We start from the raw sequence: 26272 nt of genomic DNA, 5'->3' as shown, positions 1-26272 counted from the left end.
AATTAGGTATACATTGGTACCACACACACCTGTCTCTCACAAACACTCCCATATATCACCACCCATGGATGTCCACAAATTCTAGGTTCAACTGGACTACCTTCTCTCACTCTAGACTTAATATAGCTACACTTATTTCAGTATTTCCTCTATGACACAGGATGATGGAGTGACTTGGCAGCAGGGCCAGGATTTGAGGCACTTGAGACTTGGGCATAGGGGCCTGCAGAAGCAGGAAGATGCCAGGTGGGGCCCAAGGCAGAGTAGTGGGTGTGAGAAGTAATCTTGGCAAACGGGAGAGGTGTCAGAACCCTTGATTCTGCAGGAGAGTTGGGTGCAGGTAGAGGGTGTGGAGCCATTAGGGGAGATGGTGGAAGCAAAGCACTCAAGCCATGCTACTCCAAAATACATTGCAGGCTGTTCCAACAACAGCACCCTCCTCAAGTTAATGTCTGGACCTTCTAATAACTCTGAAATCCAGATAAAATCAGGCCCACAAAACCCTGAATTCTCCATTAAGCTTTTGTCAGCAATGAGAAGTGTTCTCTGCCAACCTGCTGTTCCACTGAGGCACCCAAAGTTGAAAGCCCCTACAAACACTGTTTACCTCCTCAGTTTGGCAGAGCCTAATAGTTTCCAAACCACTCCAATAAAAAGAACCTCCATGATTAAAGGTGGTTTAAATAATAAGGTATTTATTATCACACAAACCAGAGCAACATGAAGCAAATTATTATCCAGGTTGGGGGACTTGGAGCTGGAAAAATGTTACAAGTATTACATGAGAGTGAAACCAACAATGTCCATGAAGAAAGTAAACCTTTTCTGTTACCAAAACACAGCTCAGTTCCTCTTGGCTAAAGATGGGTCATGCATACACCTTTGCCAGTCAGAGGGGAGCAAACAAGGACCCCCATTTAACTCAGGTTTCCATTTACTTATTTATGGCCACATGGCTTGTGGGATTTTATTTCCTCAACAAGCGATTGAACCTGGGCCTTCAGGAGCATAGAGTTCTAACCATTGGACCACCAGGGAATTCTGGAACTCAGGTTTCTTATCATTCCCTCCAGGGACTACAGAGAGACTATGAAGTTTTGCCTCCCCCTGAGGATATTAGGGTAGAGTTGAGATGTTTTCAGCCACAGGCATTGATACTAAAAAATTCGGCAAGGAACCCGAGCAGGTCTGAAAGTGCGACATAGCTTCTGAAAGCTTCCCCTGTACATGGCATTCATAAACTATCTCTCAACTGTCAATGTCTAGATATACATGGTTCAACACACGATTTGATGTCTCTCTCTCTACAGGAAGTCACAGAGCTCTCCCCATGAGTCCTGCTGTGTTAAAAGCACTCCTAAAGCCTTCCTGCAACATGAACTTTCTGGTGCCTAATGAGGTGGGAGCTTAAGCTATATGATTTCCCACACACACTGCATTCGTATGGCCTCTCTCCAGTGTGAACTTTTTGGTGCCGAACAAGGTGGGAGGTTCTGATGAAATCTTTCCCACATTTGCTGCACACAAAAGGCCTTTCACCTGTGTGAACTCTCTGATGTGCAATAAAGTCAGAGCTTCGACTAAAGAATTTCCCACATTCAGTGCACTTGAAAGGCCTTGCCTCAGTATGAATTCTCTGGTGTTTAATGAGGGTGTATTTGTGGCCAAAGGACTTTCCACAGTCACTGCAAACATAAGGGTTTTCTCCAGTATGGATACTCTCATGCTGAACAAGTGTGGATTTATGTCTGAAGACTTTCCCACAATCATTGCACTTGTAAGGCCTTGCTCCATTGTGAACTCTCTGGTGTACAATTAGGTTGGAGTGATGGCTAAAGTATTTGCCACACTCACCACACTTATAAGGCATCTCTCCGGTGTGAACTCTTTTGTGCTGAGTAAGGTTGTCTTTACGGCTAAAGGCTTTTCCACATTCACTGCACTCGTAAGGCTTTTCTCCTGTGTGGATTCTCTGGTGCTGGATAAGTGTGGCTTTGCGGCTGAAAGCTTTCCCACATTCACTGCACTCATAAGGCTTTTCTCCAGTGTGGATTCTCTGGTGCTGGACAAGCGTGTCCTTGCGGCTGAAAGCTTTCCCACATTCATTGCACTTGTAATGCATCTGTCCAATGTGCAAAGCCAGCCCACTCTCAGGACTCCGTGTCTTCCTCTTGCTGTGGGTTGCCTTTTGCTGGTGACTGCCCAAACTGACCTGGAAGTTCTTCTGCTCCTCCTTACATGCAAAGGGCTTCTCTGACAGCAGAGGTTCTTCACAAGCTCTATAGTTAGTAACAAATGATGTCTTGCCTTTGTCACCTCTTAGGAGTTTCTCTACATTGTACAGCTTCTGATGCTGGTCAAAGTTTGCACTGAACCAGAACTGCCTCCCACACGCCCCACACGTGTAAGGTTTCAGCCCATGGCGTGTTTCTTTGTGTTCGTCCAGGTGCAAAACATCTTTCAAGATTGGGCCACATAAGTTACAAGGATGAGCCATCTGAGTCAATGAATCTGCCTTGGAAGTAAGAATGCGCGACACTGCTACAGAAACACTCTGCTCAGAAGCTGCCTCTTCCTCGTCCACTCCATGCCAACGACCTGAAAGCAGAAAAATGTCACTGAACAGCATGCTGACTTCAGTGGGAGTGGACACCCTCATCACAAATGTGTCCCCAGCATAGCCAGGACTGAGTCCATAGGGCTGTTGCCAGGACAATAGATTTAGGATCAGGTTAAAGAAAGCTGCTGTGCAGTACTGGACTCTATGGGTCACAGGATAGGGAACGCTTCACAACAGCAAAGACATAGGGATGGGGTGTGGCTCAGGCAAGAAACTCACAACAAGAAAATGACTTTCAGAAGGGCCTTGGCACAACTGAGAAGGGACCACTGTCCAGGAATATATGTCCAGGCCCAGAAAATCTGACTTAAAATAAGTAATTGGTATTCAAAAACTATTTTAAGGATATGCTTTTGTCTTAAGACACATGAACACTGTCCAAAAGAGAAAAGTACCACCGAGGAAGCAGTAGAGAACACTTGTGAGTGGGGTGGGCAGCCCTGGGCTACAGATCAGAATAGAAATGACAAAGTGTCCAGAATGGGGAGGAAAAGAGAAATAAGGTATGGCCTGCAGCCTAGGCGCCAAACAGTGTGGGCCCAGGACAGGTTTCTAGTGCTATTTGAACCCATCCTTGAAGTTACATTCTTTCCAGGCTCCCACTCACCAGGACCTGTCCAAGCTCCTTGCTCCTTCTGTTGTGACTCGAGTCATGACCTCTCAGAGTTGAGTCACAAACTCTCAGTTCTACAGAGGATCTAGAACACACAAGTCACAGAGGAAAGACAGGGCAAGTGAGAAGGAAAGCACTGGCCAGGGGAGTCCACCCACGGGTGAGCAAAAAAAACTAAACAGTGCAAAATGAATGTCGTAGAGCAACAACCCAGTGGGCCCCACAAGCAGTGACTGTGACTGTACTTCATGACAGAGGTATGCCCAAAGGAATGACAATTAGAGGAAGTGAACTAATCTGGAGCACGTGAACATGAAAGTCACTCAATCACGTCCAACTCTTTGCAACCCCATGGACTATACAATCCATGGAATTATCCAAGCTGGAGTAGTGAAATGGATAGCTGTTCCCTTCTCCAGGGGATCTTCCCCACCCAGAGACCAAACCCAGGACTCCCATACTGTAGGTGGATTCTTTACTAGCTGAGCCACCAGGGAAGCACAGAGGTGCTCTAAATGAAAACAGAGCCACCCACCCAGGAAAAGGCCAGGTGGGGTAGTATCCACTAGGTTGACCACAAGACCCTCAACTTTCCCGGCAATTTTGGGGCAACAGAAGCTGGGAAGCAATAGGGAATTCCCTGGTGGTCAAGTGGTTAGAAGTCCACAGTTTCAGTGCCAGAGGGTGCAGGTTAGCACAGGGAATGCAGAAGGCAGTATACACAGTCGAGCCCTGGCACCCAGAGGATCTATGTGAGGGAGTGGCCCTGGTCCAGTTACAGGAAGGAAATCACAACTTCTAGGGGAAAAGGGGGAAGGGGAGAACATGTAACACTGGGCGTTCCTTACCCAGGAAAACCATAAGAGCAAAGCACAGAAGGCACTGCACTGTGATACGAGTGTCTCAGAGCCTTATCAAGAAGCCCCCATTGCTCTCAGGAAAAATACACAGATTCTCAAAGGTCACGTGTTCCTGCATGAAGTGGACAACTGAGTAAAAGGGCAGCCTCTCTCCCCGGGGTTCCTGGCCTATCTGCCATTCACTTTCCTCCCAGGCTCCCCAACTCAAAACAAGACAGCAGGCCCCCGTGTGACTGACACCTCCTCTCTCATTTCCCACAACCACCTTGTCCAGCCTGGAGCAAGTAAGCGGACAGGCACTGTATAGTCTGGGCCTGGCAAGAAGGGACCAACCCTTCACTGCCAGCTAGTTCCCATGGGATCCAGAGATGATGCCCCTCATACACAAATCTGAGCTTTGCATTCCTTCTAGAGCCCTCAGTACCAAAGCCCCCAGGCCACGACTTCAGATTGCACCTCAAAGGGCATGTCACTCTTTAGACCACACTTCCATGTTACCTAAGAAGGCTTACAACACAAGTACCTCCCAGACGTAAACCTGTCCACAGCATCCAGGATCATCTCTGGCCCCCACTGCCATAGGTATATCCAAACACAGCTTTTAAATCCTTCCTTCCTAAATTCACCTTCAGCAGTTCAGAACCATGTGCAGATTATCAGATAAAGCCAGCCCTTTCCCACTTTGCTACAGCACATTGGGATACTATACCCTCATCAGTCACAGGGTTCACACTTACACTAAGTTCTCATTCAAAGCCCACACCCACTGGCCTTCCACCCCAAGTACAGTGGCTCTGTCAGCTGATCCAGTTTAGCCCTGAACTAACCAATCAGCTTGACTGAAACTTGCCAGTGCCCACAAAGGTCACAAGAACCTGAGAAGCACAGGGACAAGGGAATAAGCACTGACTATGGTCTCACTTTTGCCTCATCTCCTTTACTGCTTTACCCCAGCATTCATCTCATGTCCACTTTCTCCCTAGAAGACTTCATCAACTGCCACATCCTATTTTCCTTACTCACCATGGACACTAATCTCCCTTTTCTTGCCTTGAAGGTAACTCTTACTTTCACTCCACTGTCCCCACCTCCTTTCCAGACCCCCAGGACATAAAGGTTCTCTCTCTAAACCTGATACACGACTCTACCCTAGTCAGTTACTGGCTGTCATCTTGTGAACGTCTCCAACTTGAATCCCACCTCTGAATTCCATACCCATGGGTCCAGCTGTCCACTTGATACCTCAATTCAGATGTCTTTGGAACATCCCAGATTCAACATGATCAAAACCTAACTCCCGATACTACCCCTGACAGTTACCCTCACCAGCAACTTCACAAATCCAGTTGAGCCTTTTTTCCCCCCTTACATCTTCTCAGGCCAAAAAAAACTGTGGAGTCATCTGTGACTCTTCCCCTTCTTTCTCACACCCTCCACATCAGAAAATCTGGTTGGTTCTACTTTAAGAAACAAAACAAAACCCACCAGAATCAAGCACTTGTCTCTCAGCTCTGTAGTCACCACTCTGGCCCAGCCATCATCAACAGTCCTCTTTCCTATACCTCCATAGTCTTTTCTTCACTGTACAGCCAGAGATATCCTATTAAGGACAAAACCAGATCACTCCCTTCTCTGCTCCAAACTTTTCATAGCTCCCACCACTTTCAAAGTAGAAGCCCAGCTCCAAAGGTTCCCATTCCAGGGCTGAATCCTGTCCCCTGCTCTCTGACCACCAAACATAACGGAGACCTTAAGTTCCCTGAACACAATCTGTTCAGTCTTGTATCTGTTCAGTGATGTATCTGCATAGGCTGGTTCCCATGCCTAGGACACCGTTCCACACTTCACGCCATTGCTTGCTGGAAATGGAAACCCTTTCACATAATTCCAGACCAGTTTTCAGAGCACAAGACCTTTGGGAACACAAGGGTGTCCAAACCCAATGGCCGGCAGGTTAACATTCCCAAGATCCCACTATTTGCCATGTAGGTCACCAAGAATATGGAGGGGTGGGCTAGGCTGAGGGGTGGGCTAGGCTGAAAGGACTGGCACACTTTGCACTCATTTATGCAGGGATAATAATCACTTCTGTCACTACAGCAACCTGGTAGGAAGAAGGATCTGGAAATGCTAGGTTATCCCAGTGGGGTCTCACAAACTTAACTGTTCGCCTCATCCCTGCTCTGCCCTTTGGTGAGAATGATTTCAGGTTGTCTAACTTTAGATACTCAGACCTTAGTGCTGCATCCTACCAACTATGTGACCATAACCCAAGCTCTCTGTATTCTCATGTATAAAGCAGGGATAATGATGATATCCACCTAACAGGGCTGTTTGTATCAGATGTGTTCACTTCAGTTCAGTTCAGTCGCTCAGTCGTGTTCGACCCTTTGCGACCCCACGAATCACAGCATACCAGGCCTCCCTGTCCATCACCATCTCCTGGAGTTCACTCAGATTCACATCCATCGAGTCCGTGATGCCATCCAGCCATCTTATCCTCTGTCGTCCCCTTCTCCTCCTGCCCCCAATCCCTCCCAGCATCAAAGTCTTTTCCAATGAGTCAACTCTTCGCATGAGGTGGCCAAAGTACTGGAGCTTCAGCTTTAGCATCATTCCTTCCAAAGAAATCCCAGGGTTGATCTCCTTCAGAATGGACTGGTTGGATCTCCTTGCAGTCCAAGGGACTCTCAAGAGTCTTCTCCAACACCACAGTTCAAAAGCATCAATTCTTCGGCGCTCAGCCTTCTTCACAGTCCAACTCTCACATCCATACATGACTACTGGAAAAACCATAGCCTTGACTAGATGGACCTTAGTCAGCAAAATAATGTCTCTGTTTTTGAATATGCTATCTAGGTTGGTCATAACTTTTCTTCCAAGGAGTAAGCGTCTTTTAATTCCATGGCTGCAGTCACCATCTGCAGTGATTTTGGAGCCCCCAAAAATAAAGTCTGACACTGTTTCCACTGTTTTCCCCATCTATTTCCCATGAAGTGATGGGACCAGATGCCATGAGCTTCGTTTTCTGAATGTTGAGCTTTAAGCCAACTTTTTCACTCTCCTCTTTCACTTTCATCAAGAGGCTTTTCAGTTCCTCTTCACTTTCTGCCATAAGGGTGGTGTCATCTGCATATCTGAGATTATTGATATTTCTCCCGGCAATCTTGATTCCAGCTTGTGTTTCTTCCACTCCAGTGTTTCTCATGATGTACTCTGCACAGAAGTTAAATAAGCAGGGTGACAATATACAGCCTTGACGTACTCCTTTTCCTATTTGGAACCAGTCTGTTATTCCATGTCCAGTTCTAACTGTTGCTTCCTGACCTGCATACAGATTTCTCAAGAGGCAGGTCAGGTGGTCTGGTATTCCCATCTCTCTCAGAATTTTCCACAGTTTATTATGATCTACACAAAGGCTTTGGCATAGTCAATAAAGCAGAAATAGATGTTTTTCTGGAACTCTCTTGCTTTTTCCATGATCCAGCGGATGTTGGCAATTTGATCTCTGGTTCCTCTGCCTTTTCTAAAACCAGCTTGAACATTAGCAAGTTCACGGTTCACGTATTGTTGAAGCCTGGCTTGGAGAATTTTGAGCATTACTTTACTAGCATGTGAGATGAGTGTAATTGTGCAGTAGTTTGAGCATTCTTTGCCGTTGCCTTTCTTTGGGATTGGAATGAAAACTGACGTTTTCCAGTCCTGTGGCCACTGCTGAGTTTTCCAAATTTGCTGGCATATTGAGTGTAACACTTTCACTGCATCATCTTTCAGGATTTGAAACAGCTCAACTGGAATTCCATCACCTCCACTAGCTTTGTTCGTAGTCATGCTTTCTAAGGTCCACTTGACTTCACATTCCAGGATGTCTGGCTCTAGATGAGTGATCACACCATTGTGATTATCTGGGTTGTGAAGATCTTTTTTGTGCAGTTCTTCTGTGTATTCTTGCTACCTCTTCTTAATATCTTCTGCTTCTGTTAGGTCCATACCATTTCTGTTCTTTATCGAGCCCATCTTTGCATGAAATGTTCCCTTGGTATCTCTAATGTTCTTGAAGAGATCTCTAGTCTTTCCCATTCTGTTCTTTTCCTCTATTTTTTTACATTGATCGCTGAAGAAGGCTTTATCTCTTCTTGTTATTCTTTGGAACTCTGCATTCAGATGCTTATATCTTTCCTTTTCTCCTTTGCTTTTCGATTTTCTTTTCACAGCTATTTGTAAGGCCTCCCTGGACAGCCATTTTGCTTTTTTCCATTGTTTTCCCATGGGGATGGTCTTGATCCTTGTCTCCAGTACAATGTCATGAACCTCATTCCATAGTTCATCAGGGACTCTGTCTATCAGATCTAGGCCCTTAAATCTATTTCTCACTTCCACTGTATAATCAATCATAAGGGATTTGATTTAGGTCATACCTGAATGGTCATAGTGGTTTTCCCTGCTTTCTTCAATTTCAGTCTGAATTTGGTAATAAGGAGTTCATGATCTGAACCACAGTCAGCTTGTTTTTGTTGACTGTATAGAGCTTCTCCATCTTTGGCTGCAAAGAATATAATCAATCTGATTTCGGTGTTGACCATCTGGTGATGTCCATGTGTGGTCTTGTGTTGTTGGAAGAGGGTGTTTGCTATGACCAGTGCATGTTCTTGACAAAACTCTATTAGATGTGTTAGTACACATCAATTTAGTAGACATCAACCTTGGAATTAACTTTTACTGCATATGCTTAACAGTTTTGCATATTTTCAGTGCAAATGAAGTAATAGGTTCTGAGTTTTTAAAGCCTTTAATTTATAACTGTCTACTTATGTATACTTGCCAAGTATACACTAGTCCTCTCACCAAACCAATCTGCCTCTGTAGGTGAGCATGCTGTTGGCTCTTCACCTCTTCTCACCTGAGGAGTTGGGGAACTGATGTAGCAGTGCCCTGGAATAGGGTGAGGCTGATCCACTAGCCTGGCTGACTCCTCCTCTGTGCCACGGAGGGGCATGCTGAGTCCACAGGGTGGCAAATTTACAGCACCCCACACCTTGCTCTCCAACTCAGGTCAGGTCCTAACACCCTATGGCCCTCTCCTTCTGCTGATACCAGCCAGAACCCGTTTCAAGACTTCTTTCTGGAGGAAATCTCAGGGATGCACCCCTCTTCTTCCCTGCACTCTCAATCTCTCACCTCAGGGACCACAGAAAGTAACATCCTTAACATTCCCCCCTAAATCTCATCGCCAGGCTTTGACCTGAGGCCTCATTCCTCAGAGGTCTCCAGCCTAGCTTGCTCTGCATAACTCTGGACCAGCATAACCAGATGCCCCTATGACGCCTCCACGGTGAGACACTATGGATTTATCATGTCCATGTTCCTGCCATGTTCTGATCTCCCCCCACGAAAGGTGCTCCCTGTTCCAATCTACCCACTTTGATTCTTTCAGATGTTCAGGAGAAAAACAAAACTTGGGTAGTCATTCACACTCTTCTTTCACTTAGTCGTATTTGACGCAGCAGAAATATCTTAGTTCTATCTTTAAAATCTCTCCAGAATTTAATGACTTATCCACTCTCAACCCTTCCTGCCACTGTTCTGGAACAGCCCCCACAACATTCCTGGAGTTTAGAGTCTCCTTACTGGTGTGCCTGCCTCCATCCTCATCACCTCCACCCCACCCTAGTTCGTCTTCCTCTAAGTTTTGGCATACTTTAAAAAACGTCTGATCAGATCATATCCCTGCATGGCTGAGGACGTTCTACTTGTACTCGCCTCACCCTGCCATTCCAGGAACGACTACTACTCACCCCCTCTGCTCCCCGAGGATGTGAACACCCACGTTTCCCGAAAGCTCCCGGCTCAGTCGCAGTCCTAAGCCTTTGCTCCTGCTAGTCCCTGAGCGGGTAACACTCTTCCACGCCCCAACAAAAAAGCCGTCAGTAATGGTGGCTCCATCCACAAAAGCCCCGGACCCTAGATCACAAAGACCTCGATAAAAACCACTCATTCAGGGTCCTACGACTCTGAGGCGGGGGTCGCGACGCGCAAAGATCCGGGGAACGCAGCACCCACCTACGCGGGTCCACTGCTGCCGCCGCCATCCGTCAAGACCACAGAGTCCGGAGGGGTCTCACGTCGGAACTGCGCACCGCTGTCGACTGGCATTGTGGCGGAATCCTCGCGAGAGCTGCCACCACCCAGCCTCTTTGTAGCGAGAATAGCGTCTCCTCCCGCGCCTTCTCGCTTTCTGTCACCTCTGAACTGGACCACAGATCCCGAGGTTCTACTCAGACAGGTCGACGAAGGACCGCTAAGATGTCCGCCGCGAGAAAGATGCCGGAAGTCCCGCCCAGACGACCTCTCACGTACAGAAACACCTTAGCAGTGACGCCGCTCTGTGGTGCAGAGGCTTCTGGTTAACGTAGTTTCCGCTGAGAGAACCGTGGCGGCGATTCGCAGACGCCCTTGCGGCCTTGTTAACGCCGATTGTTATCTCAAGGGGAGCTGGGGCATCGCGGCTCCGAGGATGGGGCGGGGCTTCACTCTTAAGAAGCCCGCACACAGCTCCCATGTAGGGATACCTACCATCTGTAGGGATGGAAGAAACGTTTAGAAATGTCCTCTCAGATATTCCCCAAAGCTCCAAGACCTAAGTTCAGTTCAGTTCAGTCGCTGGGTCGTGTCCGACTCTTTGCGACCCCATAAATCACAGCACGCCAGGCCTCCCTGTCCATCACCACCAACTCCCCGAGTTCACTCAAACTCATGTCCATCCAGCTGGTGATGCCATCCAACCAGCTCATCATCTGTCTTCCCCTTCTCCTCCTGCCCCCAATCCCTCCCAGCATCAGAGTCTTTTCCAGTGAGTCAACTCTTCGCATGAGGTGGCCAAACTATTGGAGTTTCAGCTTTAGCATCAGTCCTTCCCATGAACACCCAGGACTGATATCCTTTAGAATGGACTGGTTGGATCTCCTTGCAGTCCCAGGGACTCTCAAGAGTCTTCTCCAACGCCGCAGTTCAAAAGTATCCATTCTTCGGCTCTCAGCTTTCTTCACAGTCCAACTCTCACATCCATACATGACCACTGGAAAAACCATAGCCTTGAGTAGACGGACCTTTGTTGGCAAAGTAATATCTCTGCTTTTTAATATGTTAGCTAGGTCATAGCTTTCCTTCCAAGGAAAGAAGTAAGTGTCTTTTAATTTCACTGCAATCACCATCTGCAGTGATTTTGGAGCCCCAAAAAATAAAGTCTGACACTGTTTCCCCATCTATTTACCATGAAGTGATGGGACCAGATGCCATGATCTTCGTTTTCTGAATGTTGAGCTTTAAGCCAACTTTTTCACTCTCCACTTTCACTTTCATCAAGAGGCTTTTCAGTTCCTCTTCACTTTCTGCCATAAGGGTGGTATCATCTGCATATCTGAGGTTACTGATATTTCTCCTGGCAATCTTGATTCCAGCTTGCGTTTCTTCCAGCCCAGCGCTTATCATGATGTACTCTGCATAGAAGTTAAATAAGCAGGGTGACAATATACAGCCTTAATGTACTCCTTTTCCTATTTGGAACCAGTCTGTTGTTCCACGTCCAGTTCTAACTGTTGCTTCCTGACCTGCATACAGATTTCTCAAGAGGCAGGTCAGGTGGTCTGGTATTCCCATCTCTTTCAGAATTTTCCACAGTTTACTGTGATCCACACAGTCAAAGGCTTTGGCATAGTCAATAAAGCAGAAATAGATGTTTTTCTGGAACTCTCTTGCTTTTTTGATGATCCAGGCAAATGTCACTCTGAGTCCAGTCACACTCCACTCATATTTCCTTTATTCAAAAACACTTACAGATGGAAGACTTAAGGTTTTTGTGAGTTTCAGCTTTGTTAGGTAGGGATAAGAGAGACTTATCACTGAAGGCTCAGATGATGGTTAGGTTTTTTTTTTTTTTTAAGTATCTTTTAAATAAAAAGTACGCCTATACTTTAAATAAATAAAGTAGTCCTTTTTTTGGATTATAGTGCTATTGCACACAATAGGCTACAGTATAAACATAACTTTTATTTTAGCTGGAAGACCAAAAAATTATGTGACTTTCTTCCACTTCTCCAAATGTGAGAAATCCTTTAACCAAAGCTCCAGCCTCATTCAACACCAAAGAGTTCATGCAGGAGCAAGGTCTTATGAGTGCAGGGAATGTGGGAAATCCTTTAGAAAAAGATTCAGACTCACTCTACATCAGAGAATTCACACTAGAGAAAAACCTTATCAATGCAGTTGAATGTGGAAAATCATTTAGCCAAAACTACAGCCTCATTCAGCACCATAAACTTCACACTAGATGAAGGCCTCAAGAGTACAGCCAACATGAGAAAGCCTTCAGTTAATGATCTGCTCTGACTGAACACCAAAATCTCAATTCAGACCTTAAGTTTTGAGAATTCTACTTATGTGGGGAAAAAACCAAGCTTTCTGCATGACAAAATGTACATGAGGTAATGGCCTTTCACCTTCAAGGGATGTGCTCTCTGCTCAGTGTGATAGCACTAGAGAGCCTCTATGAGGAGCCATCTGCCATGGGTTCCAGATATGTGAGGAATCTTCAGGAGCTGTGTTTCATATTTTACCTGCTCAGGACCCTTGCCATAATTAAGTCACTGCCAGGTTTTACGGCAGAAGTCATCTCACCTTTGCCACCAGACAGATCCTCATAGTGTATCAGTCACCACAGCATCCTCAGAGAAGACAGATGTCTGTCTGTCTACAGAGGCAGCAGTAGAGAGGAAGGGGGAACAGGTGGAGGCAGAAAAGTTGGGTGAAGCCAGGAACTAAAAGTCAGAGTTACAAAATGGATTAAAGATCTAAATGTAAGACCAGAAACTATAAAACTCCTAGAGGAGAACATAGGCAAAACACTCTCAGACATAAATCACAGCGGGATCCTCTATGAGCCACCTCCCAGAATTCTGGAAATAAAAGCAAAAATAAACAAATGGGATCTAATTAAAATTAAAAGCTTCTGCACAACAAAGGAAAATATAAGCAAGGTGAAAAGACAGCCTTCTGAATGGGAGAAAATAATAGCAAATGAAGCAACTGACAAACAACTAATCTCAAAAATATACAAGCAACTTATGCAGCTCAACTCCAGAAAAATAAACGACCCAATCAAAAAATGGGCCAAAGAACTAAATAGACATTTCTTCAAAGAAGACATACGGATGGCTAACAAACACATGAAAAGATGCTCAACATCACTCATTATTAGAGAAATGCAAATCAAAACCACAATGAGGTACCACTTCACACCAGTCAGAATGGCTGCGATCCAAAAATCTGCAAGCAATAAATGCTGGAGAGGGTGTGGAGAAAAGGGAACCCTCCTACACTGTTGGTGGGAATGCAAACTAGTACAGCCACTATGGAGAACAGTGTGGAGATTCCTTAAAAAATTGCAAATAGAACTACCTTATGACCCAGCAATCCCACTGCTGGGCATACACACCGAGGAAACCAGAACTGAAAGAGACACATGTATCCCAATGTTCATCGCAGCACTGTTTATAACAGCCAGGACATGGAAACAACCTAGATGTCCATCAGCAGATGAATGGATAAGAAAGCTGTGGTACATATACACAGTGGAGTATTACTCAGCCATTAAAAAGAATTCATTTGAATCAGTTCTGATGAGATGGATGAAACTGGAGCCGATTATACAGAGTGAAGTAAGCCAGAAAGAAAAACACCAATACAGTATACTAACACACATATATGGAATTTAGAAAGATGGCAATGACGACCCTGTATGCAAGACAGGAGAAAAGACACAGATGTGTATAACGGACTTTTGGACTCAGAGGGAGAGGGAGAGGGTGGGATGATTTGGGAGAATGGCATTCTAACATGTATACTATCATGTAAGAATTGAATCGCCAGTCTATGTCTGATGCAGGATACAGCATGCTTGGGGCTGGTGCATGGGGATGACCCACAGAGATGTTATGGGGAGGGAGGTGGGAGGGGGGTTCGTGTTTGGGAACGCATGTAAGAATTAAAGATTAAAAAAAAAAAGTCAGAGTTAAAATGACAAGTTGGCCAAGTATAAAGAATGAGGGAAAAGATGTAAACGAGGTGTGGTACCCAGCAATGGCTCCAAAACACTAAACAGGTTCCTGGTAAGATGTGAACTCTGACGTCATGTTCTCATCTCACCTAGCCCAGGCCTCTGTATTCCATCTTGCCATGGTAGGACTGATATCCATCCTGTGAGACATCCAGGTCTCCCCTGCAACCCATGCTGAGCAACTACATGGAACCTAGAAAGCTAAAGTCCTGAGGGAAAGGCAAGACAGGTAAATGGCCAGTACCAGCCCAGAGAAACTTATCACATGACCGATCACAGAAAACTAAATGTTACAAAAGAACCTCAGATGAGGGTATCAGGAAAATAGCTCATTGAGCACCTACATAGTGCCCACCTCAGTGATGGCAATTCTCAGCACAGGCAAGTATGAAAGAACTGTGAGAAGAAGGGAGCCAAACCAAGCAATCATGGGTCTGCAAAGTGATCCAACCATGGAAAGGACAAGCAAGATGGGATCCATTCAGCTTCCTACTAGACTTCAGAAGAGCAGGTATTGACACTCCAAGGAGAGAAAAGGGTAGAGCAAACAACTCAGCCCTGGAAACAATAGTATCTACCCAAGGAACTAGGGAAAAAATTAATCCCCATGGTTTGAATGCAGGAAGGACAGAGCAGCCCCTGAGGAAAAGCAGAAAGGCAAAGTCTAGCCCAGGTCACAGTGGGTGATTGTGCAGGCCTTACCCAGGGAGGATATAAGTGCAAAGACCTGCAGCATCATGTCATGGTACTGGCGCCTCTGAGCCTCATTAAGGAGGCTCCATTCCCCCCAGGAAAATACACAGCCACATCCTCCAAAGTCATGTTGCCCTGTCATGATGGGGACAGATGAAACCGCCGGTCCTCTCTCTGATGATCCACAATCTATCCTGCACACATCTACCGCACACCCAGGTTTCTCTTGGGCTCTCCACTTCAGATGAGATACCAGAACCTGAAGCCACCGGTACTGCTCTCCACTCATGGTTCCACTCATCATGGTGCCCCGCCCTCAACAACTACACACAGGGAGGCAAAGAGATGCCATCAGAGAGATGCTCAGGGACAGAATTGCAGGACACAATCCGTTCCTGCCGGGGCTTCCCTGGTGGCTCAGCTGGCAAAGAATCCCCCAACAATGCAGGAGACCCCAGTTTGATCCCTGAGTCGGGAAGATTCCCTAGAGAAGGAAATGGTAACCCTCTCCAATATTCTTGCCTGGAAAATCTCATGGACAGAGGAGCCTGGCAGGCTACAGACCATGGGGTTGCAAAGAGTCAGACATGACTGAGCAACTAAACATCCCTTCCTGCCAGGCAATTCCCATGGGATCTTCCAGTTCACGCCTCACAACACCCATTACCCTTATATATCCTATACCAGGGCCCAAGAGCCATCAATTCATGCTACCTCCACATGTATCTCTCTCACATCTCCAGACCCCGCAGCTGCGTCTTTGCAGCCACTGCCAACTATTTGTCCCACACCACAGTCATCTCCTTAGACTCACCCCAGAGAACAGGGCAAAACAAAACAGTATCCAGTTCTACCCATGACCTCTCATGGATCCCAACACCATTTGAAAATCTCTTACCTGTCCCTAATTGTCGCTTTAACATTAGTCATACTGAATCATATGTGAATTTTAGATACCTATAACTCTCTACCTAGATAGGATATTCAAAAGCAGAGACATTACTTTGCCGACTAAGGTCCGTCTAGTCAAGGCTATGGTTTTCCCTGTGGTCATGTATGGATGTGAGAGGTGGACTGTGAAGAAAGCTGAGCACCGAAGAATTGATGCTTTTGAACTGTGGTGTTAGAGAAGACTCTTGAGAGCCCGTTGGACTGCAAGAAGATCCAACCAGTCCATTCTAAAGGAGATCAGTCCTGAGAGATCATTGGAAGGAATGATGCTAAAGCTGAAACTCCAGTACTTTGGCCACCTCATGCGAAGAGTTGACTCACTGGAAAAGACTCTGATGCTGGGAGGGATTGGGGGCAGGAGGAAAAGGGGATGACAAAGGATGAGATGGCTGGATGGCATCACTGACTCGATGGACATGAGTTTGAGTGAACTCCGGGAATTGGTGATGGACAGGGAGGCCTGGCATGCAGTGATTCATGGGGTCACAGAGTTGGACGTGACTGAACTGAACTGAACTCTCTACCAGGCTTACCAGGTTGCTCAGTGGTAAAGAACTCACCTGCCAAGCACAAGACACCGGTTCAATCCCTCGTTGAAGAGACCCTGGAGTAGAAAATAGCAACTGCCCCAGTACACCTGCCTGGAAAATTCCATGGACAGAAGAACCTGGAGAGATACAGTTCATGGGGTTGCAAAGAGTCAGAAGCAATTGAGTTCACACACACATGCTGAACTGCACCCCAGAGTCCCAGACTTCTCTGCCAGCTGCCTACCTGATGCCACCACTCATTTGTTCTCTGAAAAAAAAAAAAAAATCTCAGAATGGAAACCCAGTCAAAAACAAAAACTCCTGTATCTCCAAGGAAAATCACTCTTACTACTGAACATCTCATCTCAAAGTTGGTGAAGCTTCCAGGCTTTCAGTTGCAAGACCAAAGCTTTACCATCAACCCTGACTCTTAGCTTTCTCCCTCACCCTCAAAATCAGAAAATCTGGGCAGCCTATCTCAAATAATGAATCCAGAATCCAACCACTTCTTCCACCTCCACAGCCACTACTCTGGTCCGTGACCATGCATCAGGACTTCTGCAGTAGCCTCCTCCCTGGTCAGCCTTCCTCCTCCCGAAGTCTGTTTTCCACTCTGTAATCAGATGAAGCCTGGAAGTAAGGTTATCTCCCTGCTCTGTTCCAAATCTGCGTTACTTCCACAGCAGATGCCCAGCTTCACAGGCAACCACATTACAAGACTGACTCCTCTCCCCCTGCTCTCTGTTCCTAAAAGAAAGATCTGTGTGCGCCCTGTTCCCAGCTGTGGCCACCCAACCAAGCACTTGCACATGCTGGCAGGTGTTCCTAAGATAATCTTCTACACCTTTTCCCATTGGTGGCAGAAAGAGCAATTCCTCCAGAAAATCCTTTGGCCTGAACTCAGAATGAGTCTAGATGATTTCTCCCAGGACCCCAGACCCAAGGCCTGGGAAAATGGCAGGCGAAGAGTCCTAGGACACCACAATCTCAGGCTCTATGAATGAGATCCAAACCAGCGAGGGCCTGGGACACCCTCCACTTCTCTGTGTAGGTTCCATTAAGTGATTCTTTAGCCATGGGGATCTGTAAGTAGAAGCAAGCAATAGAGGTGCATTCCCAGGGGTTCAAACCTCCCCTGTACCTCTCACCAACCCTGGAGACCAGATAACCTCGGGTTAAAATACTAAACTCTGTGCTTCAGTTAGCAGAGCGGCCTCTTTGCAGCTATGCTGGACAAGGACTCACCCTCCCTGCACCTCAGTGCTCCCATCACTCCCATTTCAGTCTGTTCTCTGAGTAGCTCTTAGAAAATCCTAAATCAGACTGTGTCTTTCTTCTCTTCACAGCTCTCCTTGGCTCAATGGGTTCTCAGAAGTGAAAGTGAAACTGTTAACTGCTCAGTCCTGTACGACTCTTTGTGACCCCACAGACTGTCGCCTGCCAGACTCCCCCATCCATGGAATTCTCCAGGCAAGAATACTAGAGTGGGTTGCCATTCCCTTCTCTGATGAATCTTTCCCACCCAGGGATTGAACTCAGGTCTCCCACATTGCAGGCAGATTCTTTACTGTCTGAGCCCACAAAACTCGCAGCTTGACAGTCTAGGTGAGACTCCACCTCACACTCTCTGCTCTAGGCAGATACAAGACAGATCCCAGTTTTTTCGAAACCTCCCACCACAGTCCAACCTCCAAGCCTCTGCGCCTGTGGGTCCCTTTCCCACTCGCCATCACACAGTCTGTCAGACACAGCCCATCAGTCCATCCCAAGCCTCACAGTCCGTTAGTCCACACACGACCACCTAACCGTCCTGGACCCCATTTCCTGGGCTGTGGGCACATAAGCAGGTGCCTTGTACTAAAGAGGAACTGAAGAGCCTCTTGATGAAAGCGAAAGAGGAGAGTGAAAGAGGAGAGTGAAAAAGCTGGCTTAAAGCTCAACATTAAAAAAACTAAGATCATGGCATCCAGTCCCATTACTTCATGGCAAATAGATGGGGAAACAATGGAAAAAGTGAAAGATTTCACTTTCTTGGGCTCCAAAATCACTGCAGGCAGGAACAGCAACCATGAAATTAAAAGACCCTTGCTCCCTGGAAGAAAAGCTATGACAAACCTAGATAGCATATTAAAAAACAAAGACAGTATTTTGCCAACAAATGTCCATAGAGTCAAAGCTATGGTTTTTCCAAGTCATGTATGGATGTGAGCTGGATCACAAAGAAGGCTGAGAGCTGAAGAATGGATGCTTTTGAATTGTGGTGTTGGAGAATTCTCTTGAGAGTCCCTTGGACTGCAAAATCAAAGCAGTCAATCCTAAAGGAAATCAACCCTGACTATTCATTGCAAAGGCTGTTGCTGAAGCTGAAGCGCCAATACTTTGGCCACCTGATGTGAAAAGCCTACTCATTGGAAAAGACCCTGATGCTGGGAAAGATAGAAGGCAGGAGAAGGGGACGACAGAGGATGAGATGGTTGGATGCCATCACTGACTCCATGAACATAAGTTTGAGCAAGCTTCAGGAGATGGTGAAGGACAGGGAAGCCTGGCATTGCAGTCCATGGGGTCGCAAAGATTTGGACATGACTGAGTGACTGTACAACAAGAAAACACTAGAAATAACTCAAATATCCATAAATAGATGAATGGGTGAACAGTCAATTATACATGGAAGAGAGAAGTACTGAAAAATAAGAATGTTCCTGTAAGGAACATTTAATGAATGAATGAACAATTAATTTACATTTAATGAACAATTCATTAAATGAACATTTAATGAACGATTAATGAATCACAAAGTAACAAAATAGAATCAATGAAATCAGAAAAAGATGTGAACATTTCATGATCAATCATAAAATTCTAAAAATACAATCTATTGTAAAGGAATGTACATAAATGGTTGTCTGTACAGCCAGGGCGAGTCAGGAGACTATAAAACATAAGGAAAACATGCAGGTGACAGGCATACTCATTATCATAATAATGGTCTCACAAGTGCATACAGGTACAAACTTCTCAAACTGTACACTTTGAATATGTACAAGTTATTCCATACGTTCACAGAGGTTTAAAAACTGGTTCCATAATAAAAATCCAAATAAAAATCTAAATGCCCGATTCTTCAGAAAATGACTCCACTATCTCAATCCTTAAGACTTGAGGTGCTGTCTCTTCCCAGTGACAGGAAATATTGGCAAACAATGAAGGCCATCTCCCACTGAGTCAAGAGGACTGCTGACTGGATCACAAACCACATGTCTGGACACAGTATCTCTCCACACTGCTTTTGTTGCCTGTATAGCAATGGTCTTGAGGTGAACAGCTCAGAAAGGCTAGAAGAATCCCCCCAACCCCTTATTTTGTCTGCCAATGACTTCACAACATAAACATACCTGGAGGTCCTGAGATTTCTGGATATACTCATCCTGTAGTCACTCAGTAGAACATTTGTGGCTGTATCTTTAGAAGAGGTACCTTCTTCCACACAGCTTGCTGCAGTCTCCTCCCCTCTCTAGTAACCAATGTTCCCATACAATCTGTGGTCTCCCCTGCCCCTGCAGTCTTACAACCATGGACACTAGCCTACAGAATTCTTGGTATCAGGGTACATGGCTCCTTTGGAGGAGAACTGTGGTTAAGATTCCCCTCAGCATAGCTCAACATTGTGCATTATCCCCTTTAAGCAAGGAAAAACAAATTCATGTTGTCTCCAGTAATAGAATCCATAGACCTCTGGCATCCAGGCAGAAAATTATAATACAAAGTAGTCTTTCCTAGGAGGCCTTGGCAGCAATGCAAACTGTTACAAACTGCCATATTCGGCCATCTCAGGCACCTGAAGTTTGGATCTCCAATACAAAAGTAATTTACCCCTCAGGTTGACAGTCCTATTGTGCTTTCAAACTATTCCACACAGTGAAGAGCATTTCCAAGACTAAGGTGTTTAAACAATAAGGCCTTTATTATTATACAAATCAGAGTAGCATGCAATAGGCAATTTCTGGTTCAGTGACTTGAAAGCTGGAAAACTCCATCACGAGCACAACCTGAGACCAACTGTGTCCCTATTAAAGCTAGTTCTTTGCAAGGACTCAGGTAGAGTCTTTGAGCCAACACATGGCCAGGTCCAGGTCCTAACTTGTCAGAAAAAAAGGGGATGAAGACTCCTTAAGGGCTGATGATAGTCATAATTTCCTCCAACACGTTGGAGTGTACAGAGGCCAGTTGCTCTGAACACACCAGGATAGTGAGTGATGCCAACCATCAGGACATGCCAGATGCTAGAGGTGAGATGGTTTCTGGCAAAGAAAGTGGCAGTGAACCTGGCAGGTTACACGTGCTTCCCACACAACTGTGAAATTTACAGTGAATCAATCTCCAGTCTGTGGACATCCCAATACAAGATTTAACTTAGGTGGATGTTTCCTCACAGATACTTACCTCCACTACAACTATACTAAGGAAGGAAAAAGCATACATTCAATGTGTATGCAAGGCCTTTTCCCAGTGTGAATTCTTTGGTGTTGACTGACATTAGATTTGCAGCTAAAGGATTTCCGACATTCACTGCACACGAGCTCTCCTGTGTCGGAGGAGACTAGAATGCTGAGTAAAAGATTTCCTACATTCATTGCACTTATAAGGCCTTGCTCCAGTGTGCACTGTTCAGTGTCGAATGAGATGGGTTTTGCAGCGAAAGGATTTTCCACATTCACTGCATTCATAAGGCTTTTCTCCAGTGTGAACCCTTTGGTGTTGAATGAGGACAGATTTCCGACTAAAGGATTTCCCACATCCACTGCACTCATAAGGCTTTGCTCCAGTGTGAACTTTTTGGTGTTGAACAAGGAGAGATTTCTCACTAAAAGATTTTCCACATTCAAGTCATTCATAAGGTCTAACCAGTGTGAACTCTCCAGTGTCAAATGAAATGGGTTTTACAGATAAATGATTTCCCACATTCACCACACTCATAAGGCCTTGCTTCAGTGTGAGCCCTTTTGTGTTGAAGGAGGCCAGAACTTTGGTTAAACATCTTCCCACATTCACTGCATTTATAAGGCCTTTCATTAGTGTGAACTCTCTGGTGTTTAATGAGGACGGATTTCTGGATAAAAGATTTCCCACATTCACTGCACTCATAAGGCCTTTCTCCAGTATGAACTCTTTGGTGTTGAATGAGATCGGATTTCTGGCCAAATGATCTCCCACAGTCACTGCACTCATAAGGCTTTGCTCCAGTGTGAACTCTCCAGTGTCAAATGAGGTGGGTTTTATGGCTAAAGAGTTTTCCACATTCACTACACTCATTGGGCCTCTCTCCAATGTGAATTTGCTGGTGCTGAACAAATCTGTATCTGCATTTGTCACACTCATCAAGACCCTCTCTAGTGCAAACTCTCTGGTGGTGAAGTGTATGAGTGTTGCCAAAAACTTTCTTGCATTCAATCCACTTCAGATGACTTTCTCCATTGTTCAAGGCCTCCTCACACTCAATGCTGCTGGGTGGCTTCTCACCGTTGAGAGTGGCCTGGTGCTGAGGAAGGCCCAAGGTAGCTAGGAAGTCCTTTCCAGTCTCCTCACTAGGGACGGGCTTCCCTGACACATAGAATATGCAGCTCATCACAATCGAGGCCCTGTTCATGTCCATTTTAAAGACTTTTTCTCCACTGCCATGCTCTTGGTACTGGTGAAGGTTTGGGTTCAACCAGAAGCCTCTGGAGTACCCACCAAAGTATGGTGTCTGCCCAGGATATGCTGCCTGAAGCTCAGTCAGCTGCAAAATATCTTTTAAGACTGGGACACATTTCTCACAGAGATGACTCTTCTGGGTGGATGGACCTGACTGAGAACTCCAGACCTGACTGAGAAGTCCTGACCTGTGACTCTCCTACAGAAAGGCTCTGCTCAGAAGGTATCACCTCATCCTCCTCCATTTCACACGAACAATCTGAAAGCAGAGCTACACTAATAATGTGCATGTGAGCTTTACTGGGAAATGGAAGTCCCACAAAAAGGCATGTCACACACATACATTCAAGCCAGGGAATGAAGCCATGTAAATGTTTTCAGGATGAGGTACTGATTTGAAGGGAGGGCTGCTCTGCAGTGACATGCCTCTAAAGATAACAGAAGGGAGACTTTCCAGGACAAAGGGCATAAATATGAATGCCATATGAGAAGAGGCAGGATCAATGACTCACTCCTCTGCCAATAACCTTCAGCAAGATCTTGTCAGCTGAGAACATGTCCATTCTACGCAGAAGGATGGCAGTGTCCAGGCCCACGGAAATACAACTAGAACTGAGCAACTGGGTTCAAGGACTATTTAAGAATACGCACACACCTCATTTTACAGACATACCTCATTATCACCTTGCTCTATTGCCACATTTTCTACCAATTGGAGGTCTGTAGCAACGCTAAGTTCAGCAAGTCTATTTGCTCACTTCGTGTCTCTGTGTCACATTCTGGTAATTCTCACAATCTTTCAAACTATTTCAATATTATTATAGTTGTTATGGTGCTCTGTGAATCAATGATCTTTGATGTGACAACTATGAGTCACTGAAGGCTCAAACAACAGTTAGGATTTTTTGGCAAAAAAGTACTTTTTAATTAAGGTAGCTATATTGTTTTTTAGACATAATTTTATTGCATACAATATACTAAAGGATGGTATAACTTCTATATGCACTGGGAAACAAAAAACAATGTGTGATTTATTTTATTGCAGTGATCTGGAAACGAATCCACACTATCTCTGAAGCATGTCTATTAAGTGTAAGTCACTGTGGGAGAACTAGAGAGGGTGCAGTGGAGACGAAAGTGATGCATGCAGATCAGAAAGGCAGGGACAGTCAGAAACTGAAATGACAAATCAAGAAAGTGTCAAGTATGCAGAAGAAAGTGTTGAGATGATCTGTGTCCACTGTCACTCGCAACAAAACACTGGTGGACACACTATAGGTTCCTAGTATGATTTAAACACAATCTCATTTTCATGCCCTCACCTCCTTTGACACTCACTAGGGCCAGGCCTTCTTTGAGATCATCTTGCCCTGTTCATACTGTAAAGCAATCAGGGCTCCCCCAACACCCCCCATTTCTGTAACTACATGAGACCTGAATGAAACATGTCCTTAGGGAAAGATAGGAAATGTCAGCACTGGTCCAGAGCAACCCAGGAAACAAGAGACCACAGCAGAGGAAAGAGTATTACAACAAAATCTCAAAACAGGGTCTTTCAAGAAAAACCTCCATATAGATAGTGACCAGGACAAGGTCTAGAATTCCTGATATAGACAGTCACAAGGAAGTCTTAAAATTAAAAGTTCTCATCACAAGGGGGAAAAAGAAAACATGCAAATCTGTATGGTGATGGATGTTAACCAGACTTGCTGCTGCGAGCATTCTGCAGTGTGTACAAACATCAAATCTTTATGTCATATACCTGAAACTAATATGTCCTATGTCAGTTATACCTTAATTTATTAAAAAAAAAAAAAAAAGAGAGAGAGAGAAAAAGAGAAGAATCTGGGCCACAGGGTGTCATAGATATGGACAGTCATCCAGCCAAGGAGAGGGCAGGAAATGCGAGCTCTATTAGGCTGACTGCCAGACTGACTCCCAGACACCTCCCTCCATGCCTCAGGGTAGCAGATGTTGGGGCTGCTTCAGGAGCACAGTGCTCGGGGCAGTGCACACAGCTCAGCACTGGCACCCACAGCACATATGCCAGGAAGGGGGGAAGGTAGCAGAGACCATGGTCCAGCTGTGGAACGGACAGAGCTGTCTCCTGGAGAGAGGGAAAGATGGGAAAGACAGAGGTCAGCTGAGGACACTGGGAGGAATATGAAGGCCTTACCCAGGGACGTTATAAGTGCAAAGTTCTCCAGCATCACATCACAATACAGGAACCTCTGTGTCTCATTAAGGAGCCTCCACTCATCCTGGAAGAAGTAAATGGCCACATCTTCAAAGGTCACACAGGCCTGCCATGATGGGGACAATTCGTTCCATGATCAGCTTCTTTCACAGGATCCCAAGTTCATCCACCCACCAATCAAACCCTGCTCACCCACCTCCCTATTTCCCATCTCAGAGGAGATACCAGGCCTGGCGGCTCTGATGTGCGTATTCTTCTCACGGTCCCTTTGATTACTTTGTCCACCCACAGCAACAGGCGGGTGGGCAGGCAGATGATCCCTAAGCTCTGGGCCTGGCATGCAGGGACTTCTCAGCTTCCAGAAATGAAAGCATTTTAACTCCAAACTTCCCACTAACAGATGGGGTCCCTCCACCTGTCACCTTCTCCCAGGAGCCACCAGTCAGTCACAAGATCCCACCCACAGCCACCTCACCGTTCTGGACCCCGGCGCCTGGGCTGCCGGCACGTGAACACTCGGGGCTTTAGTGTCTGGTGGGATGAGGGCGGCGCGGGCCCTGAGTACCAGCGTTTACCTGAGGCGGGTCCCTCAGCGCCGCCGCCGCCATCGGACTCTGTGGGCGGAGCGGGGCCAGGAGCGGCAGGAGAGGCGGAGGGACGCGAGAAGAGCGGTTCCTCTCCTGGGCCTGGGGTGGCAAGAGTCTGCCTTCAGCCTGTCTCGATCTGCACTCGCTCCGGAACCTGAGACTGGGCGATAGCACCCGAGAGCCGACAAAACGACCGCCACCAGGAGAGTGCCGGAAGTCCCGCCCCCACGCGAGCTCACATAGGAAGTGCACTTCTCCTGAGTTCTGATTGGCTTAACGCGGAAGGCGAGCGGGGCAGAATGCTCTGGGTAATGTAGTTCTTCCGGCTCTATGCCTGAGCTAGGAGCGCAGTTTACCAGGACCTCCAGGTAAACTCTCAGGGTGAGGGCCATAAGTGCAAAGAAGATTCCGGAACCCTGAGGTAAAGGTTTGGGACATCAGCCTTTCTCTTTAAACAGTCGTGAAGCAGTGGAGTCCTGCTGGGAAAAAGACTTCTGAAAGGACACATATATCTGGAAGGCTGTGATCCAAGGCCTTTTTTGCTGAATATAAATAAGCCCCGTCTCTGGAACCAGAGGGAACACACAGCTCTTCTTAAAAATGTGTGCTCGAAATGAATTCTAAATATCTAGACAAAAGATGTGCTCATGTGTACAGAGCAAAGAACAACAATGCAACACCTGATGGAAAACAGAACAAAACCAGAGTAATCTGGGGGAAAATATCTCACGTTCACAGAGACAGTGGTATGATTTGTTCCAAATTCCTAAGTGTCACGCAAGTGTATGTTCCTCGGTTCTTTGTCTCGTCACAACAAAGATTTGGAGCGATGGACATTAAAGCCCTCAGCGTGTCACAGCTCTCGGGTCTTGGACAAATCGTGTTATAGCTCTTAGGCAAATCAGTGTTACAGCTCTGTCTTATTTAGAAGATAGCAGGAGAATCCATCCTCGAAGCATGAGGGCATGCCAACCCAAAGACTTGAAGGGAAGAGAGTGGAGGAGTGCGCAGGGGGGGGGGGGGGGTTGGGGGGAAGGAGAGAGAGAGAGGAAGAGCGCAGGCATGCTGGAGAGAAAGAGAGAGAAAGCGCTTTGGCTCCTCTTATATGTTTCCTCCCTCCGGGCCTGCCCTGTGCAAACTGGGCTTAGCCAGGGGTGCTGTTTGTTCTACCTGAAGCCTTCACTCTGGTCCTTGGACCTTCTTTCGTTCTATTTTCGCGGGCTTTTCCCTTCCTGTCTTTTAGCCACCGCCATTTTGGGCTCCATATGGCACCCCACTCCAGTACTCTTGCTTGGAAAATCCCATGGACGGAGGAGCCTGGTAGGCTGTAGTCTTTGGGGTCGCTAGGAGTCAGACACGACTAAGCAACTTCACTTGCATGCATTGGAGAAGGAAATGGCAACCCACTCCAGTGTT

General features: G+C 46.1%; 1 protein-coding gene across 1 annotated transcript; it reads right to left on the bottom strand.

Annotated features, from left to right (window-relative positions):
- LOC102179040 (zinc finger protein 420) lies at positions 669-25069 on the bottom strand. The gene is given in 8 exon segments (XM_018063257.1): positions 669-2598; positions 3769-3851; positions 20834-20953; positions 20955-21281; positions 21283-22184; positions 22186-22449; positions 24064-24375; positions 24845-25069. Coding segments are annotated over 8 exon segments (3282 nt in total). The 5' UTR covers positions 24878-25069; the 3' UTR covers positions 669-1357.

The sequence above is a fragment of the Capra hircus genome, chromosome 18, assembly GCF_001704415.2.
Source record: "Capra hircus breed San Clemente chromosome 18, ASM170441v1, whole genome shotgun sequence".
Classification (NCBI taxonomy): Eukaryota; Metazoa; Chordata; class Mammalia; order Artiodactyla; family Bovidae; genus Capra; species Capra hircus.
Note: the sequence above shows the minus strand (reverse complement) of the source record. Positions and strands in the feature narration are given on the sequence as shown.